Source organism: Pipistrellus kuhlii, unplaced genomic scaffold (genome assembly GCF_014108245.1).
Source record: "Pipistrellus kuhlii isolate mPipKuh1 unplaced genomic scaffold, mPipKuh1.p scaffold_m20_p_4, whole genome shotgun sequence".
NCBI lineage: Eukaryota > Metazoa > Chordata > Mammalia > Chiroptera > Vespertilionidae > Pipistrellus > Pipistrellus kuhlii.
In genome coordinates, this window is record NW_023425540.1 from 91,490,676 (window position 1) to 91,517,693 (window position 27,018).

The window sequence follows — 27,018 nt, forward strand, 5'->3', positions numbered from 1 at the left end:
CTGGAGATCAAACCCACAACCGGGCATATGCTGTGACTGCAAATCGAAACATGGCCTCCCGGTTCATAGGTCGACGCTCAGCCACGGAGCCGCGCCAGCCGGGCAGCCCCGTTTTAAATGACCGATTCAGCCGGAACCGGTTTGGCTCAATGGATAGAGCATCGGCTTGGGGACTGAAAGGTCCCGGGTTCGATTCCGGTCAAGGGCATGTACCTTGGTTGCGGGCATATCCCCAGTGGAGGGTGTGCAAGAGGCAGCTGATCGATGACTCTCTCTCATTGATGTTTCTAACTCTCTATCTCTCTCCCTTCCTCTCTGTATAAAATAAATAAAATATATTAAATAAATAAATAAATAAATGACCGATTCAGTCAAGGTGGCCTTCAGGTAAAATCCACTCATGCGCAGTTCCTAGTTCGCCATTTTTCCTCCCATCACTGCTTATGGAGATTTTGTGTTTAGGTGACATTTGGAGTGATGCCGGGATCAATGCCGACCACAGGATGTGGCCACACAGGACTCCGAGCATCCGACACCCCTAGGGCTCCGGGAACGCTCACGTGAAGAGGCCCACCGGGGAGGAGAGCTCTCTGCCCGGGGCCGCAGACGGACGGACGGACGGGCAGGCCACCCAGAGCCACGGGCAGTGTGGAGGAGGTCAGCTCCGGCAAAACCCTACGGAATGACGTGAGGGCTTAACGTGCAGCAGGAGCACAGAGACGACAGGTCAAAGTGGAAATGACCCAACGCCATCCAGAAACTGAGCGCCATGCAGCCGTAAAGAGGAAGGGAACTGAGATCTCTCTGCCTGGGGGAGCTCAGGGCACCGTGCTAACGGAGCCCCGACAGAAGGGAAGGACCACGGACGGGAAATGCCCCAAAGAGACAGAAGTGTCACCAGGAAGTAGAAGAGCGAGGGCTGCAGGCTGGGAGGGGCGGGAGTGACTGCTAACAGGCTCCGCCTTGGAGGGTGAAATGTTCTAAGTTACGTACAGCTCTGCGATGCTCACAGCCACCGAGTACACTCTAAGCGGGTGAATCGTATAGAGCACATGTGTCAAACACAAGGCCCGCGGGCCAAATCCGTCCCGCCAGGCCTTGCAATGTGGCCCGCACCGCGCTGTCATCACTGCTCTCCGCTGCGTTTCCATCACAATGACAGTTTATGACTGTTCAGTAAACCATTCGTCCCGCGATTTAGGCTGGATTTTAGATTTTGGCCCCTTCTCTGATTGAGTTCGACACCCCTAGTATAGAGTGAAACTCCATCTCGTAAAGCTCTCGTAAAGCATCGTGGTTGGTCAGTCAGGGCTTCTATTCTGGGTTGGACTTGGGTCCGAGTCTTGGCTCTGTCCTTTTATCTCACCCTCCTTAACCTCCATTTCTTCATCATAAAACACGACTAACGGTGGCTGCACACATGAAATGCGGGTGCTACTGGAGATAGGTACAGGCGCAGAGGGACCCTGCTCCGCCCTCCCTACACCCTTCTTCCCGCCCCTTCCTGGCCAGCGCTGACCTCAAACTCCTCCACGCTCCTGTGGCAGAGCGGCAACGCCACGCCGGAACCACACACCCTGACACAGTGACACCTGCCTGTGGCTTTTCTGGGGAGGAGGCTTTATGTGTTTATCAATTCCCAAAGGATCAAGACAGCATCCCGCTGTGCGCTGCCAGTTCTCAGCACAGGAGCCCTCTCGCCTGAGGCAGCCTGCTCTCGGCCTCCCCCGCCGGGCCCGGAGGGCTGCAGCTCCGAGGCTGCCAGGCAGAAAGGTGCTACTCCAGGGACCCGGTGTGCGTGTCACCGGTGTGCGTGGCTGTGGAACAGCCTGACTGCTGTGCCTCTGCCTCTGACACGTGGCCTCCCACGGAACGCCCGCCTGAGGTGACAGCCAGCCCCTCGCCTACCCTCTGGGTGAGAGTACAAACCCAGGGAGGCAGCCTCTGGGAGGGCAACGTGTAGCCACACCCTTCACCTTGGGGTTCCCACGCCTAAAGTCTGAGCTGAGAAAAGCATCAGGGATGTGGGCAATGACGCACGCCCACAGGCATCCATGGCAGCAGTCTCAGACAGCAAAATGCAGAGCCACAGAGACCCGACTGGGCGACTTACAGCCACACCAGCAAACGGTTAAAATGCATAGCCCCTTAGAAGCTCAGGGAAATGCCAACGTCACCCACCGAGAAAGGAGATGTGAGCTGACCATGCACGTCCTGTGGTCTATGGGCCTGGGAGTGTGTCACCCAGACAGAACACACTCATCACAGCATGGGACGGTAATTTCTGATGTTATCTGACTATTATAATGTGCACGTAACAGTTTTCCAAAATTAAAAGAATGCCTAAAAACAGAGTATGTATGCCATTATCTGAATTATGTAAAGAAGAGTGGAAGGACATCAAAATACTACTAGTGATTGCCTCGATTAGATTCTCCTGGATATTAATTTTGCATACTTATATTTATTTTTACAATGCTTATGATAAAAATTCCATTAAAAGTATATATTGATGAAAGTGGACATATTATTCCTGATCTTAGACAAAAAGATTTCAGTCTTTCATCACTGAGTATGGATATAATTTACAATATGCACTCACAAATGCACAAGATGGTAAAGTTTATGTGTATTTTCCCACAATTTAAAAATTAGCTAAAAAAAACCCTTGCATTTCAGACACAAGGTGGTGCGGGCTGACACACAGGTGTCCCTACCCCAAGACAATCGACATATAAAAAAAATCAAGAGGCTATCCCAAAATGAAGAAAGTGACAGCCCGCTAACACCAACTGGACTCGCCCACGCAGGCCCAGGCCTGGCGGCAGGTGCAGCGGGAGGGCCGCCGAGTCCCTGGGGGCCGAGCCGACCACAGGCCGGTGTTAAGCATGGGAGCCCAGACACCATACGGGGCGTCGGCGTGAACCAGTGAAGTGACAGCCACAGAAAGACAAGCAATAAGAAGCCTTTGATGAGAGCAGATGATGAAATACGGGTCATGACGTGGAAGGCAGCCCTCAAAGACTGGTGGAAGGAGAGCAGGGTGCACCCGACTTGCCATGAGGGAGCTGTGAGCCACTTAGGTGTGGGGAGAGGACCCTCAGAACCACTGCTCCCCGGAAACACGCCACACTCCGCCCCGAAGCCCCTGCCAGGAGGCTCAGGGGGAGAAAGGGCTGAGCTGCAGTCCCTGAGCTCTTCCCTCAGCATGGCTTGGGGGACACGGCTGCTTCTCAAGGGCTCTGGACAGAGGGCTGGGGTTAGGGGTCTTGAGGGGTTGGGGTGGGGAGCACAGAAACACACGGTCAGGGGCAGGTTTGAACCCCGCTGAGAGACTCCGAGGTGATACTGACTTCCCGCCCGCCTGGCTTCGAAGCATATGGGCAGTCCGTGGGCACCAGCAGCTGCCTGGCAAAGCCCAGGGGCTCTCCGTGCCCGATGTCCGCCACCCTGGGACGGGAGGGAGGACCAGGAGCAAGTCTATATGGAGCGGCCAGCTCTGCGCCCACATGAGACGGGGCGCAGGGAGCTCTGCTGGAGACCGGGGTCAGAGGGTGCAGGGGCACACTGACCCGCCTGGCATTTTCCTTGTGGAGGGAGGAGCTGGCAACAGCCTGCACCTCACACTCACACACTCCTCAGAGCGGACTGCCTGTGGGGCGGGGCGGGGCGGGGCTTCAGCCTGGTGCTAGTTAGCATGCGTGTCTTCCCGGGTGAGAACTGTTCTTAAGTGGCTGAGTTTTAAGGTGTGTAATTATATGTGAATTATTGTAGAAAGAAGTTCCTAGCTGCTGACAGAGATTGGCTTTCATCACCAATGATGGGTCACGAGACAGCCTGTGTTTACCTAGCAGGTCGGCCCCTTCGTCCACGTCCCCGATGACCTCGGACCCCGCGGTGGACAGCTCGTGGTACAGGGAGTCCGTGTTGATGCCAAAAGCCTTGTTGACAATCCCCTGGGTCGGGCTGTGAGGAATGCAGAGGGAACGGCAGAGTGAGGGGGCAGCACCATGGGCCACGGTGACACCCTACACAGGCGCTCACAGCCAGCGCTGCCTGTGCAGGTGCAGGCGTGGTAGGGGCCCCTCGGCAAGGGCAGCGACTCCTGAAGTGAGGGCTGAGCTGAGAGGACCCGGCCCTGGGCCGGCGAGTACCTGTTGCCGGTGCGGTCGAGGCGGGGCTCCCGGCCCACGTCCAGCTCTGGGGTGGAGTCGATAATGTCCTGAACATCAGACCACTCGTCACTGCTGCCCATGCCTGGGGACAGAGGGACAGGGTCAGGAGGTGCCTGGAGTTCCCTGCGTTGCTCACGGCCGTCCTCTGGCCCCAGGTCCAGAGACCCCTGCTAGGCTCCCGCCAGGGAGACACCCTCAGGAAAGGCTTTTCCCAGGACTGTGCCTCCTTCCCATGATCTCATCTGAACAGGACACTCAACCTCGACTCATCCAGAGCCCCAGATTTTTCTCCCCCTTTTCCCTAGACCAGTGGTCGGCAAACCGCGGCTCGCGAGCCACATGCGGCTCTTTGGCCCCTTGAGTGTGGCTCCTCCACAAAACACCGCGGCCTGGGCGAGTCTGTTTTGAAGAAGTGGCGTTAGAGGAAGTTTAAGTTAAAAAATCTGGCTCTCAAAAGAACTTTCCATCGTTGTGCTGTTGACTAACGAGGTTGCCGACCACTGCGCTGGACGCACCTGCTGGGTGGCGGTGGCCTACTGTTAGAAGCCCAGTTGAGTTGTATCCTCCAAATTCACACAGTGAAGGCCCAGCCCCCAAAACAGGGGTCCTCAAACTTTTTAAAGTGGGGGCCAGATCACGGTCCCTCAGAGAGCTGGAGGGCCGGACTATATGAACTACTAATTCCTACTGTAACACCTCGGCTGCGCTCACTGCCCAAAAAACCTGGCGGGCCGGATCAGACTCCTCTGCGGGCCGCATGTGGCCCGCGGGCCGTAGTTTGAAGACGCCTGCCCCAGAACCTCAGAAGTGACTGTATTTAAAGAGCTGAGCAAGGTAAGATGGGGCTGCTAGGGTCCGACTACGTTCTTCTAAGAAGAGGGGATTAGGATGAAGACACACTCAGGGGAGAACCATGGACACACTTGGGGAGGAGATGGCCTCAGGGGAAAGCGGCCCTCCCCACACCTGTTCTCTGACCTCTGGCCTCCGCAACTGGAGAAGTAAATGTCTATGGTTAGCATGCCCATCCTGTGGTGTTTACTATGGCGATCCCAGAGGACTAATGCATCTTCCCAAACTACAGTGTGTAGGAGGAAGATAAATCTCCCGGGGGGATGGGAGAGGGGAGGGCAGGCGCGGTACCTATGCTGACGTTCCGCATCTCCTGCGTGACCTGGACCTCCATGTTGCGGCTGTTGCGCTTTTCCCGGGCCCGCTTGCTGCTCTTGGTGCCGGTGCCGTAATCCCCCAGGGCCTGCAGGCTCTCGTTGAGGGGCGTGACTGCGGCCGAGGGCACGGAGGACGTGGGCGTGTTGGACTTGGTGCCCGTGGTGCTGGGCGTGGCGGCCACCGAGGACTGGCCCGACTCGGACATCTCGTCATGTGGACACTAGGGCCAAATACAGGAAGGGGGGAAGCTCGTGGTGCAGCCCCCGGCCTGGGGCCCCGCATGAGGCCCCTCGCTCGGCCTCGTTGCCACTGGACCGTAACAAAACAGCACCCGAATGGGAAGGGGCAGGTGGACCCCTGCTCTCCCGTCGGGCCGATTGCTCGTGGCCTGGTCACGTGGCTCGTTGGCCGCTGCCTCTGGCTTTCCGGAGGCAGCGCCGCCTTATGGGAATGGTTTAAGTGGCGGCTTTCGGCTCGCACGCTCCCCGATGAAGCCGCATGTGATGGACATGGAGCTACACAGATATGGCAGGCAACCCTTTGCAGCCGGTGGGTGGTCAGGAACAAGATGCAGCTCGGGGTGGGCGGAGGCTCTCACCGGGCCAGAGAGGCCTTCTCACCCAGTTCGCACTGTTGCTTGGCACTGGCTGACTCCGGGTCCCACCCCCTCCCGTGTCCTGCTTCCCACCCTGGCTAGTCAGGAGCTGTGAAGGGGTGCACACCTCCCCAGTTCTGCCTGGCATGGCCTCCGAAACAGACACACAGGGGATGTGTGATGTTCAACCTCCACAGATCAAAGGGACCACAGTCCACTCCAGACATCTACGCAAGGACAAACTGAAATTCCATTTCCACAGGACGGGACACCCCCAAAATGTCCCAGGAGTGAAAGAGTCCAGGTAATTAATATCTACAATTGACTGTGAACCTTAAGGATTTCTTGGAGAGAACACACTCCACTGGAATCAGTGTAGGATGTGGGACAAACACTTCTTCTCCTGCAGTCTTCCCTGCCGGAACCATTGGGCAAACAGTAAAAATAGCCCCACTCGCCTGTCGATAACAGTCACCCGAGCAGGTGCCCGGAGCCCCTCTGAGGCTGTGGCAGCAGCCCCCTGGGCCGGCCCCCTCTCGTGGTGCTGAGCAGGGGCATGGTCTCAGAGGGGCTGAAGCTCCGGGGTGGGGCTGCGGCTGAGAGGCGGCTCACGGTGCACATCCATTGCCCTCCGGTGCCAGGGCACACGGTTTCTCCAGAGGGCACACTTCCTAGGGAATTCCTTAACCGGGAGGGCTGATGAGGGCTGCCCCGCCCGCCCCAGAAAGCTGGATGAACGCTGGGACCCATTACACTGCCTGTGACCGGGAGCCAGAGCTGGTTGGAGACTTCTGAGATCTCTCTTTTCTTTTTCTTTTATAATTTCTTATTGATTTCTTACAGAGAGGAAAGGAGAGAGCTAGAGAGCTAGAAACATCGTCGATGAGAGAGAAACTTCGACCAGCTGCCTCTTGCACACCCCCTACCGGGGATGTGCCTGCAACCAATGTACATGCCCTTGCCCGGAATCGAACCCAGGACCTTTCAGTCCGCAGACCGATGCTCTACCACTGAGCCAAACCGGCTTCGGCTGAGATCTATCTTTTCCAGCCAGGCCCAGGCAGGACCCTGCCTCTCCCTGGGACAGCAACTTCCAACTTCACCTACTAACTGGCTCCCGAGCCTTCTCTACCAGGAACCAGTCCCAAATCCTCCTCGGGCAGGGCTTTCTGACCTGGGAGGCCCTGCCCCAGGGGACGCCCGTGACACCTGAGACACTTGAGGGGGCTAAGTGCTCTCGCATGGAGCGGGTGGAGCCCGGGGCGCCCCTCCACATCCCACAGAGCACAGGACAGCCCCTCGGCTGTACCCGAGGGCTTTCCCACCTCCTTAGATGAACCTCTGTTAATACATTCCAAAAAGGATTCGGGCCGAAGCCGGTGTTGCTCAGTGGATAGAGCATCAGCCTGCAGACTGAAGGGTCCCAGGTTCGATTCCTGTCAGGGGCATGTATTTTGGTTGTGGGCACAACCCCAGTAAGGGGTGTGCAAGAGGCAGCTGATCGATGATTCTCTCTCATCGATGTTTCTAACTCTCTATCCCTCTCTCTTCCTCTCTGCAAAAAATTAATACAATGTATTAAAAAAAAAAAAAGGATTAGGATTCTACAGTTTAGGGTCCAAATGAGAAGGAAAACTCCTTTCCTTTCACAGCACGGACGCACACAGAAAGTTCCTGTGATGGCTCCCAGGCGCTCTCTGCCCCTCTGCACGTCAGGGGCACTTGCGTCCTTGGGGAGGGGCGCTCTGCTGCCAGCAGGCCCCGCGCTAGCACTTGTGAGAGGGTGCAGGAGACCTGGTGCGGGAATCCCAGGAGGACCAGGGAGGTCAGGGCCAGGAGGCCCCTCTCACAGAACCATTCCTTCCAGCCACCGTCCGAATTGGCCACGTTTCCCGGCCTACCTGCGACTCTCAAACCGCTGTCTGTGGGTTTTCTGCGGGTCTCCTTGGCCCTGGTAATCACTGTGAGGAATTCTGCGACAAACCGGGACTCCCCCAAGCTCCCTTAGCTCCTCCGTCACCCTGTGGTCCACCACTTCCCCACAGGACACTCCCCCTGGCCACCACTTACCTACAGGCAAACCTCTCAACCTCCTAACATCAACGTGGAGCAGTGACCTCCAAATGCAAAGACCCACACTCTTAGCGGTCTTTCCTCACCATGAGTAGCCACAATTGTTTGGTTAAAACACTGAAAATACAGTACACAAAAACAAATAAACAAAACAAAAACAACAGCAAAATCAAGAAATTAAAAAACCTTAAAACCTAGTACATGAAATTAAAAGAACTTAAATAATTGTTTGAAAAAAATTAAAAATAAAACACATCTAAGAACTAAAACATAAAACACTGATTTATTAAGAGAAAGGCGGTGTCAGACAGCACAGGAGGAGAGAGGAAGGGTGCCCTGCGGAAAACGCTGGCTCAGAACGGCAGGAGAGACGGAGCCCAGGAGGCGAGGGCGAGGGCCCTGCGGCTGAGGCCAAGGCCAGTGGCTTCTTCAAGAGCCCCAGCTGCAAGCTGAGAGTGGGAGCAGCAGGCTTACATGGCCAAGTCCGGCCTGAATGGTGGCGATAGCTGGGACCCCACAGCCCCACCACTGGCAGGATAGCCCATAACTGGCAGGTGAGTGCCTGCGTCAAATGTCACAGAGACATGCTTACTCCCTGGAGCAAAAGTAGAAGCCAGTGGGGTCAGAGTTTGAAGCTGCCTCCTGCAGGCAAGCCAGGCCCCAGAGGCGAGCAGTCAGCGAGGAGCTACAGCAGGAAGGAGGTTTCTAGGACATCTGGGCCCCATGTCCACACCCAATCCTGTCCAGACGCCGAAGCCCGTCGCCTGGCCTGTGGCTCCTGGCTGCTGTGTAAACCTCCGGCACCAGAGCTCAGTGCACTCCGGGCTGGCATCCGGGCTGGCCGCAGATGCTAGCAGGTGCCAATACAAGACCAGGCCCTTCTGAGCTGGTCCAGTTCCTCCATTGCTGTTGCACCTCAGGGAGGGGTCCCACTAACCCGGGAAAAGCTGCAAAGGGTTGTATGCGAAGACGGGACTCCTGAATGGACATGGGGCGACAGGGACAAGACCCTCGCTCCACAGCGCGGCTACAAAACCTGGTAGGTGGAGCTGAACTGCAGCTGGCCGAGGTCGCTCAGGTGCCAGTGGTCCCCCGAAGGCACGAGCTTGCCCCCCATCTGTGCACGTACCATGCCGTCGGTCAGGGGGAAGACGTTCAGAGAGGTGGGGCGCTCCTTCCTGCTGAAATGTGAGGGAGGACAGGAAGCGGACGGTCAGCTTGTGGCTCAAGAAATGAGAACTGACCGCTCTGCACAGAGCGGTTCCCATGACAGCCCTTGCCTGGCCCAGGGAGAGGCCGCTGTGGGCAGGCCGGGGCCTTCTGGGAGCCCATCACTCCTCCTGCCCCCCTGTCCACGGCCACTCTCTGATCACAGGCACGTGCACCTGAAGGAATCTCTGCTTCTTTCTCTGTGATCCCTGTCCACGTGAATCTCCGTGTTTAGTGCTCATCGCTGGTCCTGCTGTGTGTGCCAGGACACCCCACGGCAGCACCAGCGAAGGGCCCTTCGGCCGCATGGCCGGCGCTGACGGCTCCTGGGAGTGGCAGCCGTTACCATGACGGCCTCCTTATGTGGAGGCCAGACTCACAGCACGGCACCCGTGAGAAAAAACACCTCTTGCTGCCCCTGCGCCCTGTTACCGGCCCCTCCCCCACTGCGGTGTCTTTTCACGAGAACTCACGTGACCAAAGGACAGCATAAGAGAGGCCTGCCCTTCTGCTGGGCCACCCCCTCTGCAGTCCCCTGGCACCTTTCTCTGGCTCGGTGCCTTGTCCCGTTGTCATGGAGCCCTGGCACCGGAGCTGCACCAGGAAACGGGATGCCTGGTAGCCTGGACTGGTAGAGTGAAGTTCAAGGCCCCCTGACGGGGGCTTGTCCGCGAGCAGACGCTACGTGGCCGTGGCACCGGAGGGCAGAGACCCCCTCCCACGGGAGCCCACGCCAGGCACCAGGTGGCGGAGACAGGCCAGCTCCCACGCTGCCCCAGGACAGACACACTGCACCCAGGGACTGCCATCCAGAGAGCCCATGCTGCTCAGAGCTCTTTAGGCCAAGAATTACAGTCCCTCAAGCCACAGCCTCTCGTGCTCAGAGCTCAGTCCCCAGAGACGGAGGCTGGAGGGGTGGGGGGGGCTTCCTAAGGGGTCCGAGGAGCTGGGTCCAGAGGCTAGACTGTTCCTTGTGGTGCTTGGTGGATGCAAGTGAAGAGGGAGCAGAGCAGCCCCCGCTGACCAGAACTGACCATGGCCGGGTAGACGGCCTCATACAGTCCAACCCTGGGCAGGGTCTCTGGCTGGGCCCGCACGCAGGAGAAACACAGAGCTTGTGAGGCACTTTCTCTCTGTCCCTCCATGGCTGGCTCCTGTCCTGCTCAGGAAGATGCTGCTTCCTGCAGAGCAGGCTCCCGGGACCCGCTGGGACCTGGCTGTGCACGGGGGCAGGGGCAGAACCAGAGGAGCAGGTGCTCCCAGGGGCTGGGCTATGGGTGCCTGTGGGGGTCATGCAGAGGGCACACTCAGCCGAGGCCCGCAGGAGGCACTGCACACAGCCCTCCTCCCGGGACACAAGAGGCTTTCTGGACATGAGAAACGCAGACCCTAAGGAAGACGTTACGTTGGGAAGGTCTGAGTCTGCAGATCCATCAAGATCTCAGTGGCCCACAGCTCACCCCTCACTCTGGCTCTGATGCACTGGGAAGGCGGCCTTGGCCACGTGCCCAGCACAGCCCTGGAGGGGTGGGGCCAGGGGCGGATGGGCTGCAACTCCCATCTGCTCCCTCAGGGCTCCCAGCTTGTCCTTTGCCCACTTTTCCTCTGGGCCCCGCTCCTGCTGGGTGCAATGTACACAGTGGGTCCCCTGGCCCCAGACAAGTTCGATCCTGGCCGCCACCAGATCTGCAGGGTGACAGCAGGGACATGTGTGACATCCTGCTTTAAAGGACGGGGACACTTGTCCAGAACCTGCTTCCACAGCTCTGTGTGCAGACACACACTATATCCAGAGACAGACAGCCACTCTCCCCGGCAGAAATCATCACCAGGAATTCTGTCTGATCATCTCGTTCTCCACAGAATCGCAAACGGCTCTCCTCTGAGGCCGGTTAGCACTTGCAGCACTGCTGACTGAGGCCGCAGCTGCCTGAGGCTTGGCCAGTGTGTCCTCTCATTACAGCCTGCAGTGCCCTCAGGAGACGCCTATGCTTGTCCACTTCAGAGGCTTTAGCCTCAGGGGTCACACTATCTGTGGGTCACAGTCATGCCCTGGCTCTGGGCCCAGGGCTCTGACACCAGAGCACAGGGTCTCGGCCCTGCCCACTATCTACCATGGCAATGCCAGCCCTGGGCTATGGATGCACGGCCCCATCTGTGGACGGGTGGATGTTTGCTGAGTGGAGTCCCGGTACCAGTATCTACTCTGGGGCCAACCAGCTGCCTCCTCAGTGTTGTGACCCTATACACACGGCCCCATCAGGAGGCTGTGATCTGTACTGTGCTGCAACTGAGTGGCCCCAGGAACTGCCTGTGCTTGTCATTGAGAACCACCAGCGTCTTAATTACAAACTCTCCCGACCCCAAATGCCCCAAGCGCCTGGCTGGACAGCGCCAACACTGCACAGGCTTTACCTTTTCCTCCACGACTGACGAGGACTGTGGGACAGCGACAGACACAGGGCCAGCAGACAGCAGTGACAGCACAGAGAGCGAGACAAGAAGACAGCGTTAGAACTTCAGGGAGCTCCATTGCTCGTTTGCTCACACAGAATACATGTGCGACGACACAGTCAGGCATCAACTCCACACTCGAGACAGATGCTGAAACACGCAGACATCTACATACGACAGACACATGACACGCAGAAACATGATCCACAGCGTGGATAAAGGACCCAAACGAGGCCTGTGCAGCAGGTCACATGTAGTCAGCACAGGGCGGTGGGCACGTGTCCTCTCCAGATGGCTCAGCACACATGTGTACTTGGCATGCAGGGACAGAGCACACAGCCGCACACGCCTCTGTCCATGGACAGACCAGGTGTTTGAAGCACACACTGGGTTTTGTTCTGAAGACACACAATCCAAGAAACGAAGCCAGGAGTGAAGGAAAATGCCTGCCTGGGGGCAGCGGTGAGCAGAGGCGCCCAGCACTAGGGGAGCCCTCGTGGTGGGAGCTGGAGAGTCTGAATGAAGAACCGGGGTGCACATACACACATATGTCCCCCAAGAGGCCGAGTGGTAACAGGAGAGGCTACACCCCGAGAAGCGGGGCCCGGGGCGGTAGGCAGGGCCTTGCCTAACCCATCGATGCTGCAGCACAGTCAGACATGGGGACATGTCTGACCCCATGAGCCCACCAAAGGCGGCAGCCAGTACTGTGACAGAGGCTCAGGCTTTCTCTGTGTCCACTAGCGTTTCTTCTAAAACACGAGGCGAGGGCTACATCCAGGTCTGCTCACCTGGAAACAGGTCCAGGCCAAAGTCAAACACACACTCTGTCCCTCAGAGCACTCGCTCCCAGTGAAGTGGCTGCAGGGAAGGCAGGAGCCCCTACAACTGTTGCAACAACCCAGGACACATGTGTCAAACACAAGGCCCGCGGGCCAAATCCGTCCCGCCAGGCCTTGCAATGTGGCCCGCACCGCGCTGTCATCACTGCACTCCGCTGCGTTTCCATCACAATGACAGTTTATGACTGTTCAGTAAACCATTCGGCCCGCGATTTAGGCTGGATTTTAGATTTTGGCCCCTTCTCTGATTGAGTTCGACACCCCTAACTCAGGACAACCAACCTCGGCTGGTGATGACGCTAAATGCCTCCACCCAGCAGGCAGGGCCACGGGGGTGGGCGCCCCAATGCACGGCCCCACCCCCTGCTGCCTGCGCCAGGCTTCCCACACAAGTGCTGTTCAGGCACCCCCTGCAGGAGCACCCCCTTCTCCACCGCGAAGGGACCTTGGCAGGACAACCGGCAGCTCCAGGCACCTTCTCTCTGCCACGGTGGCAACTCTGGCTGGGGAAAGTCAATTCACAGAGCGCGCCGAGGACTGGAGGTGACAGCGATCCATGGGCCCACCTGGGCCCATTGTGGATCAGATGGAGACAAGGTGTGCAGAAATCTGGGCCAGAGCCTCAACCTCTCTGGGTCAGCCAGGGGGTCTGTCTTATAAATGAAGGGCGCCCGCAGGCCACAGATGGCGTGGAGAAAGCCCGGCATGCACCAACCCCACGGGCATTGCTCCAAAGAAGTTACAAACAGCCCTGGCCAGGCAGCAGGATCTGAACTAGCCGTATGGACAGAAGAGAACCAAAGACCTGCCTTAGAAACAGGTTTCTTATGAGCAGCCTGTTCTAACTACCTGGGCAGGAGGAGCTCCAACACAGCCTTCAAGAGTTGCTGAGGGGCTTCAGAGGGCACTCTGCGAGCCACCCAGGCATGTCCATGGAGCTGGGCTTCTCTAGGGAGGGGGATGCTGGCTTCCCGTAACTCTGAGAAGCAAGGAAACTGGAGGGTCAGAGCCACACTCGTCCAGACTCTTCTCAGGGCCATGGGCCCCACGACACACGGATAGCAGGTTCCCAGACAAGGCCCTGCCTCCACCACGGGGAGACGTCCACAGGAAGCACAGCCCATCCTGCCATCACGGCACCTCTTCCACGCAGAGGGAGCGAGAGGCCAGATCTGGCCCCGGATGATGGCTGGGCCCTCAGGGTCCAGCTGTGGAGTATTAGCAGCTTCTGCTTTAGGCTGAGCCTACACCATCCCAAGGTTCCAAGAATGTCTATTTCTGTAGTGACCCTGGAGCCCAGAGTGACTTAGGGCCATAGATGCTCATGCCTCTAAGTCCTGAGTTCAGAGGTCACACCTCCGTGGCTCCTGGGAAAAGTGCCCTTGAAGGCCTATGACCTCCGAGGGGCTCCTGCCTTGCAGAAAGCTGGTGGGAAACGGCCTGACGGCTCCAGCATGCTGCAGCTCAGGACTGGCCCGGTGCCCAGTGTGCCCTGGAGATGCCCGGCTCAGACTGTCCTGCACAATGTCTAGCACCATGCTGGGCACCCCATAGCGTTCCCAGGCTGCCATGAGGCTCACACACGTACTACATACTTCTGTTTTCACATGTGAAGACGCCAGTACAGACACAATAGCTGTGCCCACAATGGCCCAGAGAGTAACTGAGGACACCCATGGAGGAAGGACCTGAGTCTACTTGTTTACAGACATAACCCACCAAGGAGACAGGACAAAAAAAGTCTGTAGCCGACAAGGCCTATATGGGGCCTGACTAGGGCTGTAGGCTTTTGCCTGCAGGAGCAAGGGGCCATGGCCGGAATGGACCAATGGCTCAGCACAATCTGTGGGCCTGGGATTCCCACCTCGGCCATCCTCCTGCTTGCTGGAGACTTGGAACAATGGTACCAACCTCCCCGTCCCAGGTCAACAACTCTGGTCTCTCATGGGCCAACTCCTCAAGCTGGCAACGCGCTGGAGATCTCTGACAATCTGCCCCCGGGGGGCCGTGGTCTGGTTTTATCTGACCACAGGGAGCAAAGACAGAGGAGGAGCCGGGCCTCTGCCGGTCTCTCCCCGCTCCCCTGAGAAACCAGCACGGGGCTCCTAGGCTCGGACAAGCCAGGGCCTCTGAGTCTGCTGGCACTGGCACTGCTCTGCCCAGCAGCGGGAGTACGGCTCCACCTGGAGTCACTGAGGTGTCCCCCCACCCTTTCCCACCCACCCACCCACACACAGCCAGTTCTCATGATTCTCAGCGGATCTGTTTTATAAAGTCACCAGAACACTGAATTAGTGAACACCGAACCATTACTCCCGGAGAAATAGGTGCATATACAGATATGCAGCTCACATCTATGATAATCTATAATAATAAAAGCATAATATGCTCATTAGACTGGACATCCTTCCAGACGAAGCCACGGCGGGGGCCGAGGCAGAGGTGGCTGCTGTGGTGGGTGGGAGCCAAGGCAGAGGCAGCCACTGCTGAGCCCCTGGCACGAATTTTGTGCACCGGCCTCTAGTAGATGTGAGTCTTAATTCCTAACATATCCTGGTAGATTCTACTTGCTTTATTTTTAAAAAGAGAAAATGAAGTGCAGACGTGTTTGGTGACCTAAGGCTGTCCCATGAACAGGGTTCAGAGCTCCAAGTGCCTTGCACAGCACTGCACCCTGTCTCCATCCTCTGGCAGCTCTGCATGAGGCTGAGACAAGCAGGAAGTGACACCCTGTCTGACTGCAGCAGGCATCATGCGTGGTGGGTGATTCAAATTTTTCACTGCTCTGTGCATGTCTGCAAGTGAGTGAATGCAGGAGTTGATATTGAGTCTACAAGTAACTTTTAGTGAGTAGGCGAATCCATAAACACGGAACCTGCAAGTGCTAGGACCGACTGCATAAAATTTCCCCCGGGCCTTCATGACTCCACATGAGCCAGCAGAGGTCCACCCACATCCCCTCACCCTGCTCTGGAGCCTGGGAGGATCTCAGCACGCATTCTTAGCTTAAGCCACACACTCCGACCAGACAACCCTCTTCCTGAGTCCACAGGATGGGATAAGGGGCCACGGGGCCCTGCAGGCTCCGGCCCTGCCTACCTCCGCCCGGGCAGGCTGCTCTCGTTCTGGCTGTTCCCCCCAACTTGCTGTATCTTGGACCTCTCGATGTGCTCCACGTAGGTCTGAATCATCTGTGGAGAAGAACATGGTGCATGAGTGATGCCTGCTGACCACGGCCTCTCTGCCTCCCCTCTAACCTCTTCTCGACTTGCTGTGCTCTGGAGATAATGACAGAACACAGGAAAATGGAGTCCGACCAGCCTGAGCTTTCAGGCTTGAAAGGACCAGGAAAAGCAAGGCCAAGGAGGCAAGCCAAGGTCAGCGGCCGCCACACGTGCCTGCCTGTGCGGGCTGGAGGCGGATGCTGGTCACGGCCGGGCGCCTACCTCTGTGTGCCGTTGGTGCAAAGCGTTGTACTCCTTCTTCATTTCTGACTCTCGCTCCTCCAACCGGCAAACTGGAAAACACAACTGTTGTTTGTCAACCGCACAACCCAATTCTCACCACTCCGTACTGCTCTGGACTCACTGAACGGTGGTTAGGGTTCCAGGACCAGCCCCTGCCGGTGCAGGCCGCCGCACCCCTGAAGCTCAGGAGGGTGAGCAGCAGGAGGGACTGCTGGGGATGACAGCATGCAGATTCTGACTCAGTCTGGGACGTGTGTGCATTGTATGTGTGCTGTGTTATGTATGTGAACTGAAAGTCAGGCTATTCAGTTCTGCTACAAAAGATACAGGGCGGTGGCACTCACAGAGCGTGTCACTCTCTAAGCTTAAATTACATCGCAGCTTCCAAAGACGCAGGCAAACCTCACAGGATGTGTCAAGTGCAGACCAAAAGTGAGAAGGTGGCTTGTGGAAAGAGGCAGAATTCCTACGTGAGTAACCTCTAAGATAGGGGTGTCGAACTCAATCAGAGAAGGGGCCAAAATCTAAAATCCAGCCTAAATCGCGGGCCGAATGGTTTACTGAACAGTCATAAACTGTCATTGTGATGGAAACGCAGCGGAGTGCAGTGATGACAGCGCGGTGCAGGCCACATTGCAAGGCCTGGCGGGACGGATTTGGCCCGCGGGCCTTGTGTTTGACACATGTGCTCTAAGATGTGCAAAGAGCGAAAGAACACCCGAGACGCATGACAGACACACGTGTCCCTTACGTATGTACCGAGGGCTAGAAAAACCAGGTCATGATTGTACCACCTTCAGGTTGGCAGCTGTGTCACCCCTAAATGGGCAGCTGCTGGATGTGGCATGCAAAACGGTCTCCTCTGGCCACCTGCTCTAACCCCCGACTGCTCCAAGGCCTCACTGGGGAGCTACAGCGGCATCCAGGGTTCACATCCTGCCTCTCAGCAACATCCCAGCCAGCCAGGGTGCCACTGGACTCAAACACCTTGTCTGTGGTCCTTTGTTCAAATTTCAAATCTGTCCTTGCGTTCCCACCGAGGCGTGCAGAGCCAGGGACAGGACACAGGGCAGTCATGGGCCAGGACTCGTGGGGTCCTTCCAGCACCTCCCAGTCCTCAGTGTGTGAGCTTCTCTGCCTGCCCCACTTCCTGCTGTAAACTATTCCAACAACAACACTCTTCAACATACGTTCTCTCGTTCCATGATTCCTGGAGTGGCTTTCCCAGCACTGTCCTTGGAGGCTGCAGAGTCAGGGTCATTCCTCACCAGACTGCAGCACGCAGCGCACACAGAATCCCCGCCAGAGGAGATCCCAGCCTTGGGGGAGAGGGGCTGCCTGTCTGTGCACAAGCCCCGGACCTCAGCTAACCCCTCCGCCGGGGCAGGTGTTAGGACACGGCCCCGCTGAAGGAACCCAGAGGCGTGTCCTCGCTCCTCTGGCCTTCACTTGTGGTGCTGACCAAATGAGCAAGTTCAACCCGAAATTTGGGGTTTACATGTTTTCCTTCTAATAAGGGCTGAAAAGTTTCCACATATGAAAAGTATGCTAAGTAAAGGGAATGTTAAGGAGTCTGTGTAACTATAGAAAGGCTTACCTATGCGTGTCTAAACCGGGCCTTTTGGTTGGCTTCCAGTTTGCAAATATAAGCATGCTTGTACATATAGGTAGCCAACAGCCTGCTGGTTGTCCAGAACTCACCAACACACCATGACGTACTGGCCTTCGAGTCTTGGTTTGCTATAGGGATAGAACCAACACATCTAACCATTTTCTTCCCGATTTTATCTGAATTTTTCAGGGAAATGAAAGCTCCTGCCACCTATGGGAACTAGGTAAAACAGCAAACTAGGTCTCAAACTACAGAAAACTGAAGCCACACCCATCATTTTAACTTCCATAGTACAGCTTACACAAAGATTTCTGAGAACTAAAGACATAGTTCTTACCACAAAACAATCACAAACCCTTTGCCTCTCCTTGCAAGGAGCAGGGCGTTCACACAGGCACCTTGGTCAGCTGCACACCCGGCCCAGGAACTGTCATGACAGGGGCTGCATCAACAGCTCAACTCTCAGTGGTGTGCAGACAAGGCTGTAGTGTCAGGGTCATTCCTTACCTGACAGGTGGGGCCTCCGAGCCTGCACTTATAATACTCCAGGTGACGTGACACTGCTGGCCAGGGGCCCACGCTTTGAGGAGCCATTGGTATTTGCACAAAGTGGAGTAACAGCCTAGTTATCCCTGGAAGAGCTTAACGTGCCTACAGACTGCAGCACACAGCACACACAGAATCAAGGATCCACAGGGCAGGTAGGAACACAGGGTGTTAATTCAGGGTCAGCCTGCAGTATATGCAAAAGTGCTATGTCATCAACGGGATTATTTATGTTATTTCCACAAAGAACTGGAGTCTGATTATAGAAATACAGAGGAGTACAACGGTTGAGGAAATCACGGTGGAAATTAAAAAAGGCTACCAATGGGTTCTCTCACTCTTTCTGCTTTAACCACGGCTCTCAACACCCTGCTCAGCCAGAGCAGGCCTGGAAACTGCACTTTCAGGCTCAGGCTGGCTACTTACTCTGATCTGCATAGTTTTTGGCCTTCAGTTCCAGCTGACGGGTCTGAAACTCATAATGCTCCACCTGGATTTGTAGATCTTTCTTCTCTTGTTCCAAGGCATCTTCAAACTCGATGAATTTCTACAGATGGGAGGGAGAGAGCAGGTGGCATAAATGTGGATGGTAGATGACAGCAGGCTCTCACAGAAGGGCCTCAGACTTCAAGAACCAAAGTGAAAGAGCAGGCTCTGGGTCAGAATGCAGGGTTCCCCGACAGAGTGCCTGCTTCCCTCATGTCAGTTACCTTCACCCGCTCAGGCAGAACCTGACACAGACCGGGTGACATCAGGGCAGGAGGAGTGAATGACGCTGTAACCAGCTACCCAGGAAGTCACACGAGGTCCGGAATTTAGAAGACCCAACTCTTGGTTTAGTTTTGGAACTCTTAAATTTGTTTTTTGAGAGTACATTTATTAAAGCTGGGGACGCACAAAAAAGGCCAAAACCGGTTTGGCTCAGTGGATAGAGCGTCGGCCTGTGGATTGGGGGGCATCCCAGGTTCAGTTCTGGTCAAAGTCATGTGCCTTGGTTGTGGGCACATCCCCAGTGGAGAGCGTGCAGGAAGCAGCTGGTCGATGTTTTGCTCTCTTCAATGTTTCTAGCTCTCTATCCCTCTCACTTCCTCTCTGTAAAAAAAAGAAAATCATTAAGCCGAAACTGGTTTGGCTCAGTGGATAGAGGGGTGAATTGAAGGGTCCCGGGTTCGATTCCGGTCATGGCCATGTACCTTGGTTGCAGGCACATCCCCAGGAGGGGGTATACAAGAGGCAGCTGATCAATGATTCTCTTTCATCGATGTTTCTAATTCTCTATCCCTCTCTCTTCCTCTCTGTAAAAAAATCAATAAAATGCATTTTTTAAAAATCATTAAATATATTTAAAAAAAAAAAAAAGAGAGAGAAGAAAAGAAAGGAAAGCTCTTTGAAAAATAAAAGAACCTCTTCAAAGGTTATAGGAGCTACCATGACACTGAAAGTGGCTTGTGAAGCCAGGCTCCGGAGGGGGGAGGGATGGGCACTGGCTGCCACAGACCAGCTATAACTCCTACAACGGCCGAGGGGGAGCTGTTAACGCCTCAGCATTACTGGTAGGAGAAAGGGCTATTACTGAGAAATTTCAATTGTAGTAAGAACAAGTATTAACAGAGTTTCTCAGAAGATGGCACTATGAAACCAATAGTTGATTTCAGGTTTGGGATATCTGAAAATGTCAGTTAACTTGTGGTGGCCATGGCTGTGTTTACCATAATAACTGCACCCAGACTCCCCCTCGCCCCAACACACCAGACCCCAGAGATGTTCTTCCTACAGCAGCTACTTAAAGGTCTTTGTGTTGGAAACTCCAGGGGTGGGGAGGCAGTGGCCCTGTTTGAAGGATGGCTTACTCTTGCAGAGACTCTTGAGAGGGTGCAATCCCAGAGGAAAGGGGGGTAGGGGTGGAGGGAACTGACTTTAGACAGAAAGACTGTGCCAGGAGCCAATTCCAGCATGTCATAATCACAAGAGTTTTATCAAAAGGTTGATGAAATTTGGGGGCTCAACAAGGGCTGAGTCACATATGTAATTACCTGTTGGATTGGCTGGAAAGGCACTTCCCCCAAACCTGAATAGGATGATTGTTTGCTGCCAGACACCTCAGGGCATCTTAATCTACATGTTATTGCCTCCCTTTGGCCAAACATCTGTATAGCTGTAGGCTATTCCCCAAACTGACAATGCTTCTGTAAATCCTACACTTTAAAGTATATTATCTCCACCTTGCCTCAAGACAAATTGTGTTAATAAAAAGCAAGGGTCCTGCCAAAACCGGTTTGGCTCAGCGGTAGAGCGTCAGTCTGCGGACTGAAAGGCCAGGTTCAATTCTGGTCAAGGGCATGTATGTTGGTTGCAGGCACATCCCCGGAAGGGGGTGTACAAGAGGCAGCTGGTCGATGTTTCTCTCTCACTCATCGATGTTTCTACCTCTCTATCTCTCTCCCTTCCTCTCTGTAAAAAATCAATAAAATATATTTTTTAAAAAAAGCAAGGGTCCTGAATCAAAGAGAGCCTTTAGCTCCTTTAGCTGAAGCTCCCCTGACCCTCAATGCCTTTCAAAACTATCTTTCATCTTTGGACTCCTACCTAATCTACGCACAGCCTTTCTCCAGATTGCTGAACCCTTTGTATTGCTGGGACAAGAATCCCGGCAGACTGTATTAATTACATCACATGTAATTTAAGTACAATGAAGAAAATATAAATGCTCCACAGCCAAGAAAACACACAAAGTGGTGCAGCTGTACAAAAAGTAAAAATAAGTAGTTTTGATTAATTGTGGATATAACATATGCAGAATGAGCAAATGCTCTTAATTGACTGGTAAGAATTTTTTCTAATTGAGCAATTTTAATTCCTATTACTTTAAAAAAATTAAAGAATGGCATAAACAACATATGCTTTTATAGAAAAATCAGATGAGAGTGTTAAACAAAAAATAATATTTAAAAATTTTAAAAAATTCTAGTATACAGTCAGTTAAAATTGGGTGACATTCTTGCAGGTTTGTGTGAGTGCGTGAGTGTATGATGAGTGTGTAGGGCGGATGTGCGATCATTTTGCACACAGTATTTTGTGACCTTATTTATTCATTCATTTACATTAGAGCATCTTTCTACCTCAAGAAACACATTCCACCATTTCCATTTTTAATAGATGTGTGTTCCACTATGAGTATGTGTGTGTGGAGCATAGTTTACTCAATCCATCGCCTACTGTTCTTGAAATTGTCCATTATTATAGTTACTTCTGGTGTATCTGCCCAATGGCTCCCTACTACCTAAGGCTGTGATTGCACAATGCTGCTGCTGACTCTTCAGATGGGTATCCCAACTCCCACGCCCCACAAGGACGGGTGGTCCCCTTTCCTAGCCAGAGCGTTCACCTTCTCTCTCCATAGGGCTTACACATCACTGCCCCTCTGACAGGTGGGAAAATGGCCTAGCATAGTTGTCTTAAGTTTCAGTGCCTTGATTACTAGTAATATTGAACATTTTTTCATAAAATTACTGGTCATATAAATAAGTTCTCACATAACATCGTTAATAGGTTCTGTGACTTTAAATGAAATAACACAGAATGAAGCCATTTTACCATAGGCTAATTGATATAAATAAGAGTTAAGCCAGTTGGAGAAAGATAAGTATCACATGATGTCACTTATTTGTGGAATATAATGAACAACATAAACCGATGAACAAAAATAGATAGATCCAGAGACAGAGAAGCATTAAACATACCATCAAACTTCAGAGGGAAGGCAGGGGAGTGGTGGTGGTGGGGGAGGTGGGGGTAAAAGATCAACCAAAGGTATTGTTTGCACGCATATAAACTAACCAATGGACATAGGGGAGAGAGGGCATGTGCTGAGGGGTGAGGGTGGCCGGGGAGAGGTCAATGGGGAAAAAGGAGACGTGTGTAATACTTTAAACAATAAAGAATTTTTTTTAAAAGAGTTAAGTCTTAAGGCATTTCATCAATGTTATAAGAAAATAACTTTGGGAAAAAAGGACATTATTTGAGGAACTGATGTATACTTCCTTTGTGAATAGCTCATTATGCTATTTGTCCAATTTCCTACCACAAGTTCATATTTTTCTTAATGATTTATAAGGATCTTTACTGCACTTATTCACAAATTTGTTGGTCTTATATGCTGCAAATACTTCTGTACCATTTACTTAACAAGTTATCCTTTCCTCATTGCTTTGAAATGACACCTTTATTATAAGCTAAATTCTAACATATATATATGTCTGTCATTTCTGAGTAACATCATCTGTTAACAGCTGATATACAGTATATTCACCCTCTTAAATCTCCTTTTCAATATTTTCTTGGTTTATCCTTCTAGATTAACTTGAGAATCATCCTGAATCACTTACATATTTATTTATTTTTAAAATATATTTTATTGATTTTTTACCGAGAGGAAGTGAGAGGGACAGAGAGAAACATCAAAAGAGAAACACTGATCAGCTGCCTCCTGCACACCCCCTACTGAGGATGCCCTTGACTGGAATCAAACCTGGGACCTTTCAGTCCACAGGCCAACACTCTATCCACTGGGATATATATATATATATATATATATATATATATATATATATATATATATTTTTTTTTTTTTTTTTTTTAATAAGGATTTTGCATGTTAGAAAGCACCAGTTCTTTGGTCCTCAGGAAGGGGTCCCTGCTTTTGATGAGAAATGCTTAGAGCTAGACAGGGGGTGAGATGAAAACTCATCTTGAGCCAGTGAAGAGAGTTGTTTGATGAGGAACTGGGGCTGGAAGAAGGAAAATTTTTATTTAAACTGAGCACTATCCTCCCTCCGAGATATACCACTGAAGTTTTTATATGAAGAAAAGCTTTGCCGAAACCGGTTTGGCTCAGTGGATAGAGCATTGGCTTGCGGACTGAAAGGTCCCAGGTTCGATTCTGGTCAAGGGCATGTACCTTGGTTGCAGGCACATCCCCAGAAGGGGGTGTGCAAGAGGCAGCTGATTGATGATTTTCTCTCATCGATGTTTCTAACTCTCTATTCCTCTCTGTAAAAAAATCAATTAAAAAAAATATATAAATTTCTCCCAGCTGCATTAAAAAGAAAGAAAGAAAGAAAGCTTTATTTGGTGCTAGTGCCATTTCACTAGAATTTTCCCCATCTATGTTTCATCATATTACCTGTGATTGGTATCTGGGAGTCAGCTAAAAAGATTTTCAAACTAAAGACAATGTAAGAAAACCCACCCCCAGATTCTTAAAATCAGAGAGGCTTTTCCTAAATCTATCCTGATAGGTGATCATTAAAATCCAACATAGGGGGCAGTGCCCAAAAGCACTGAATACCATAAAACAACCCACATGCCTATAATTCTTGATGAAGCTGGCCCCAAACCAGGTCGCATGCAGAAATCCTCTGTGATATTTCAAGGCCTTTCAGCATCAGGAAATAGAAAGACATTAACTTAGAGAGGAAACATCCATGTAAACTGTGTGCCTGACGGCCTCAAGGCCAAAGGCGAAAGAAACGTTAGGGGCAGGGAGATGGAACCCATGGTGGATGGGCTGATGCACAGAACGTTTGTGATTCTTTGGCCGAGGAGAATTCCAGATACGGAGAGACAGGCCCACAGGGTGGAGATGCTCGGTCCTTGGTAACGGACATCCTTTCCACCCTTTAGGCACTACCAGCTGACAGGGGGTGTGAGAGCTCACGGGGAGCAACTCCCCAGATGAACAAAAAGCCCCAAGAAACCCACTACCAGCAGATTCAAGAGGACCCCAGCCTGGCCAAGCCTTTCCCTCCTGCCGGCTCCAAGGGTGCCTAGTGGGGTGAGAACCACTGCTGTCCAGTGTGCTGGTCCTGTCCCAGAGGTCAGCAATGTACCAGACAGAACCGATGAGGAGGGACCCTCAGGGGTTCAGCATTTTAAGAATATGTTACAAATATGATGCTCTACAGCTTAAAAGAAATCCTCCTCTTTCTTGCCGTCTTGAAAAAATTATTTCATTAAGGTAGTTTTAGTTAATAAAATTGCAAGCTAGTCACTTCACTGTAATAAAATATGCAATGCAACCTGCACCAAATAGTATAAGAAATAACTAATGTAAAGGAACAGTGCCTGGCCCAGACTAAACAAATACTTAATCTTTGCTTTTTATGAGAAAACTAGAGACCTGGTGCACGAATTCGGGGCTAGATGTGGCATGAACTGAAAATGAGCTTGACAAGAGTAGTTGATGGAGCCAAGAAGAAAGCAGGAGCTTTGAGTTGGTAGTTAAACAACTAAATGTGGAAAAGAAGTTGCAAATTGGAAGTTCTCTTCCAACACAAGGAAGGGTAGCTGTGCAGGTGGGGAGAGGTGTCAGCAGGGAACTTATAAAAACTTGGGAAAAGTCAGAAAAAATTCAATAGATTTTTTAAAGAACAAAATACTCTTATTTACAGATCATTTACTTTAGACTTAAAAGAATCAAGAATTCTCAGCAGTGGGGGAGAGGGTAGAGTAGAGACTAAGTTAAGTTGACAAAGAAAGTCTTTTGTAAGAAAAGTGAAAAACTTTCAAGGAGAATTTGACTACAACAAAATGTGAATGGAGCTGAGAAGAATAAAACGTAATTCTCAGCATTTGGGCCGAGTGCGTCTGCACGATGCCTACTGGGTTATAAAATGAGATGTAGTCCGACAGTCCTCTGGAGGCATGAAGAGAGCAAAGTGAAAACTGCTTACCCGTCTTAGTTACCCATACCATGGATGTGGAATTATCATTCTCTAACCACGTCTAATTAGAATGTAATGGTAGCACATGAAACCCCATGATGTTTAAGGCAGAGCTTATGGCTATCCTTTGAGTATCTGAAGAAAGCAATGACAGTACAGGCAGTCCTCAGGGTACGAGGGAATCCATATATGTCGTTTTGTGGTTACATCGCCATCTCCCATTTAATTATATATATTAAAAAAAAGTCATTTCGCCCTAACCGGTTTGGCTCAGTGGATAGAGCATCGGCCTGTGGACTGAAAGGTCCCAGGTTCGATTCCGGTCAAGGGCATGTATTGTACATTGGTTGCGGGCACATCCCCAGTAAGAGGTGTGCAAGAGGCAGTTGATTGATGTTTCTCTCTCATCAATGTTTCTAATTCTCTATCCTCCTTCCTTCCTCTCTGAAAAAAATCAATAATAATAAAAAAAGACAAAGATTAAAAAAAAAGTTCTGTCATTTCGACATATGTACATATGCGCTTTATGTTTTTTTATTATTTATTTACCACAAGGTTAGGAATTGTTACCTTTCTTTTAAATTTTTTTCTGTTTCACTTCATTTCTGCTGTGTACTGCTCCATGTGAGTGACGAAGGTGCTTATGTAGGTGGGTTCTGACTTACAGCGAAAATCACATTCTGTGGTACCATAAGAACAGATCTCCAACATAACCCGAGGACCTAATGTAATTATACAATTGGGAACCCACCAGCTTATCCTTAACATCCTATGTAATAATAGGGTAATAGGCAAATTGACCTTAAGGGCAGAATAACCTGGAATGACTGGTCCCTGTGACGCGCACTGACCACCAGGACGCACATGCTCAATGCAGGAGCTGGAGCTGCCCCCTGGTGGTCAGTGTGCTCCCACGGGGGAGTCCCCACTCAGCCACAAGCCGAGCTGAAGGCTGCGAGTGCAGTGGGGTGGTGGGAGCACTGAGGATGTCTGATGCAGCTTAGGCCCGCACCCCCCCCAGGGCTCCCAGGCTGCCAGACGGATGACTGACTGCCAGTTGAGGCCTGATCCCCTAGAATGGACATCCCCCTGAGGGGTCCCGGACTATGAGAGGGTGTAGATATGAAAACCCAATTCCCACTTCAAAAGACAAGTACCCACAGGAATCTCTTTCTAGATTTGTTTCCAAGGAATATTTCCCCCTCTCTCCAATTAACAAAGTGTTCTGTTTTAAAATTAAATTCAACTTTGGTTTTCAGAATTTGCTTTTTGGTGAATTTCACTGAAATAACATGAGTGTGGGCTCTTCCAAAATCTAGGAATCAAAGAAAGCTTTTCTCCACATTCCATGGAATGAGACCATTCTTCCCATTTTAAACATAAAAACAAAGTTAAAAGATGACTTTTTTATGTCAAATATAAAATGAAGACAACAGAAGCCAGTATTCCCAATCCCCAGAATACAAGAGGTGACTAGGTAAACACTCTGGCAGAATGTCCTCACTAGAGTTTTGGTAACTTTCATAACTCAAGATTATTTTAATAGCAAAGTGAATTAACATATTAAAATTTAATTCTTCCCTCCTCGCTGTCCTTTAAGCTGGGTCACACATAGGAAATAACTCTGGCTGCTTAGAAATGAACCTAACAGGAGCCAAAGATCCTGTGCTTTTCATTACTGATCCTTTAATTCCTTCCTGGGATGAGGGCGGAGAGAGAACTTCCAGAAGAAAATGCTCTTTTTGGTCTTTCATGTTAGGGCAAGCAGAGTGGCAAACACCGGGGATGCGGGGTGCAGGCCACTGTGCTTGGAATCTCTGGTTTGATTCCCAGTCAAGGGCACGTACCTGGGTTGCAGGTTCAACCCAACCCAGATCAGGGTGCGCGCAGGAGGCAACTCATCGATGTGTCTCTCTCACGCTGGAGGAGACGCCCTTCTGAGGGCTGATTCCCGGAACTCACAGTGACCTCCCGGCACGATCACATATTCACTGAGGGCTCGCAGGGGCCTGAACTCCCAGGACCTCAAACCACGGACGCTCTCACAGCTGCCGCTCTCCATTTCTCACAGCTGTGCCCGCTCAGACCCGGAATGAGGTGAGGAGAGGACACGAGCGCGGGGGCCCTGGCACTACAAGAGCCGCCTGACCTGC

The 27,018-nt window shown here is 52.2% G+C and overlaps 1 protein-coding gene across 18 annotated transcripts in view; it reads right to left on the bottom strand.

Annotated features, from left to right (window-relative positions):
* Nucleotides 1-27,018, bottom strand: part of MAPK8IP3 (mitogen-activated protein kinase 8 interacting protein 3) — a 52,610-nt gene that overhangs the window by 18,316 nt on the left and 7,276 nt on the right. For 5 of the 18 annotated variants that reach the window (XM_036410461.2, XM_036410459.2, XM_036410455.2 and 2 more), the window contains exons 2-9: nucleotides 18,570-18,690; nucleotides 15,965-16,035; nucleotides 15,618-15,709; nucleotides 11,638-11,661; nucleotides 9,050-9,194; nucleotides 5,319-5,565; nucleotides 4,155-4,257; nucleotides 3,848-3,966 (exon numbers count right to left, since the gene is read on the bottom strand). In XM_036410461.2, coding sequence (XP_036266354.1) covers nucleotides 3,848-3,966; nucleotides 4,155-4,257; nucleotides 5,319-5,565; nucleotides 9,050-9,194; nucleotides 11,638-11,661; nucleotides 15,618-15,709; nucleotides 15,965-16,035; nucleotides 18,570-18,690 — 922 coding nt within the window. Of the gene's footprint in view, nucleotides 1-3,847; nucleotides 3,967-4,154; nucleotides 4,258-5,318; nucleotides 5,566-8,010; nucleotides 8,131-9,049; nucleotides 9,195-11,637; nucleotides 11,662-15,617; nucleotides 15,710-15,964; nucleotides 16,049-18,569; nucleotides 18,691-27,018 lie in introns of those variants that run through there. The other 13 variants (XM_036410471.2, XM_036410463.2, XM_036410456.2 and 10 more) reach the window with 9 other exon arrangements.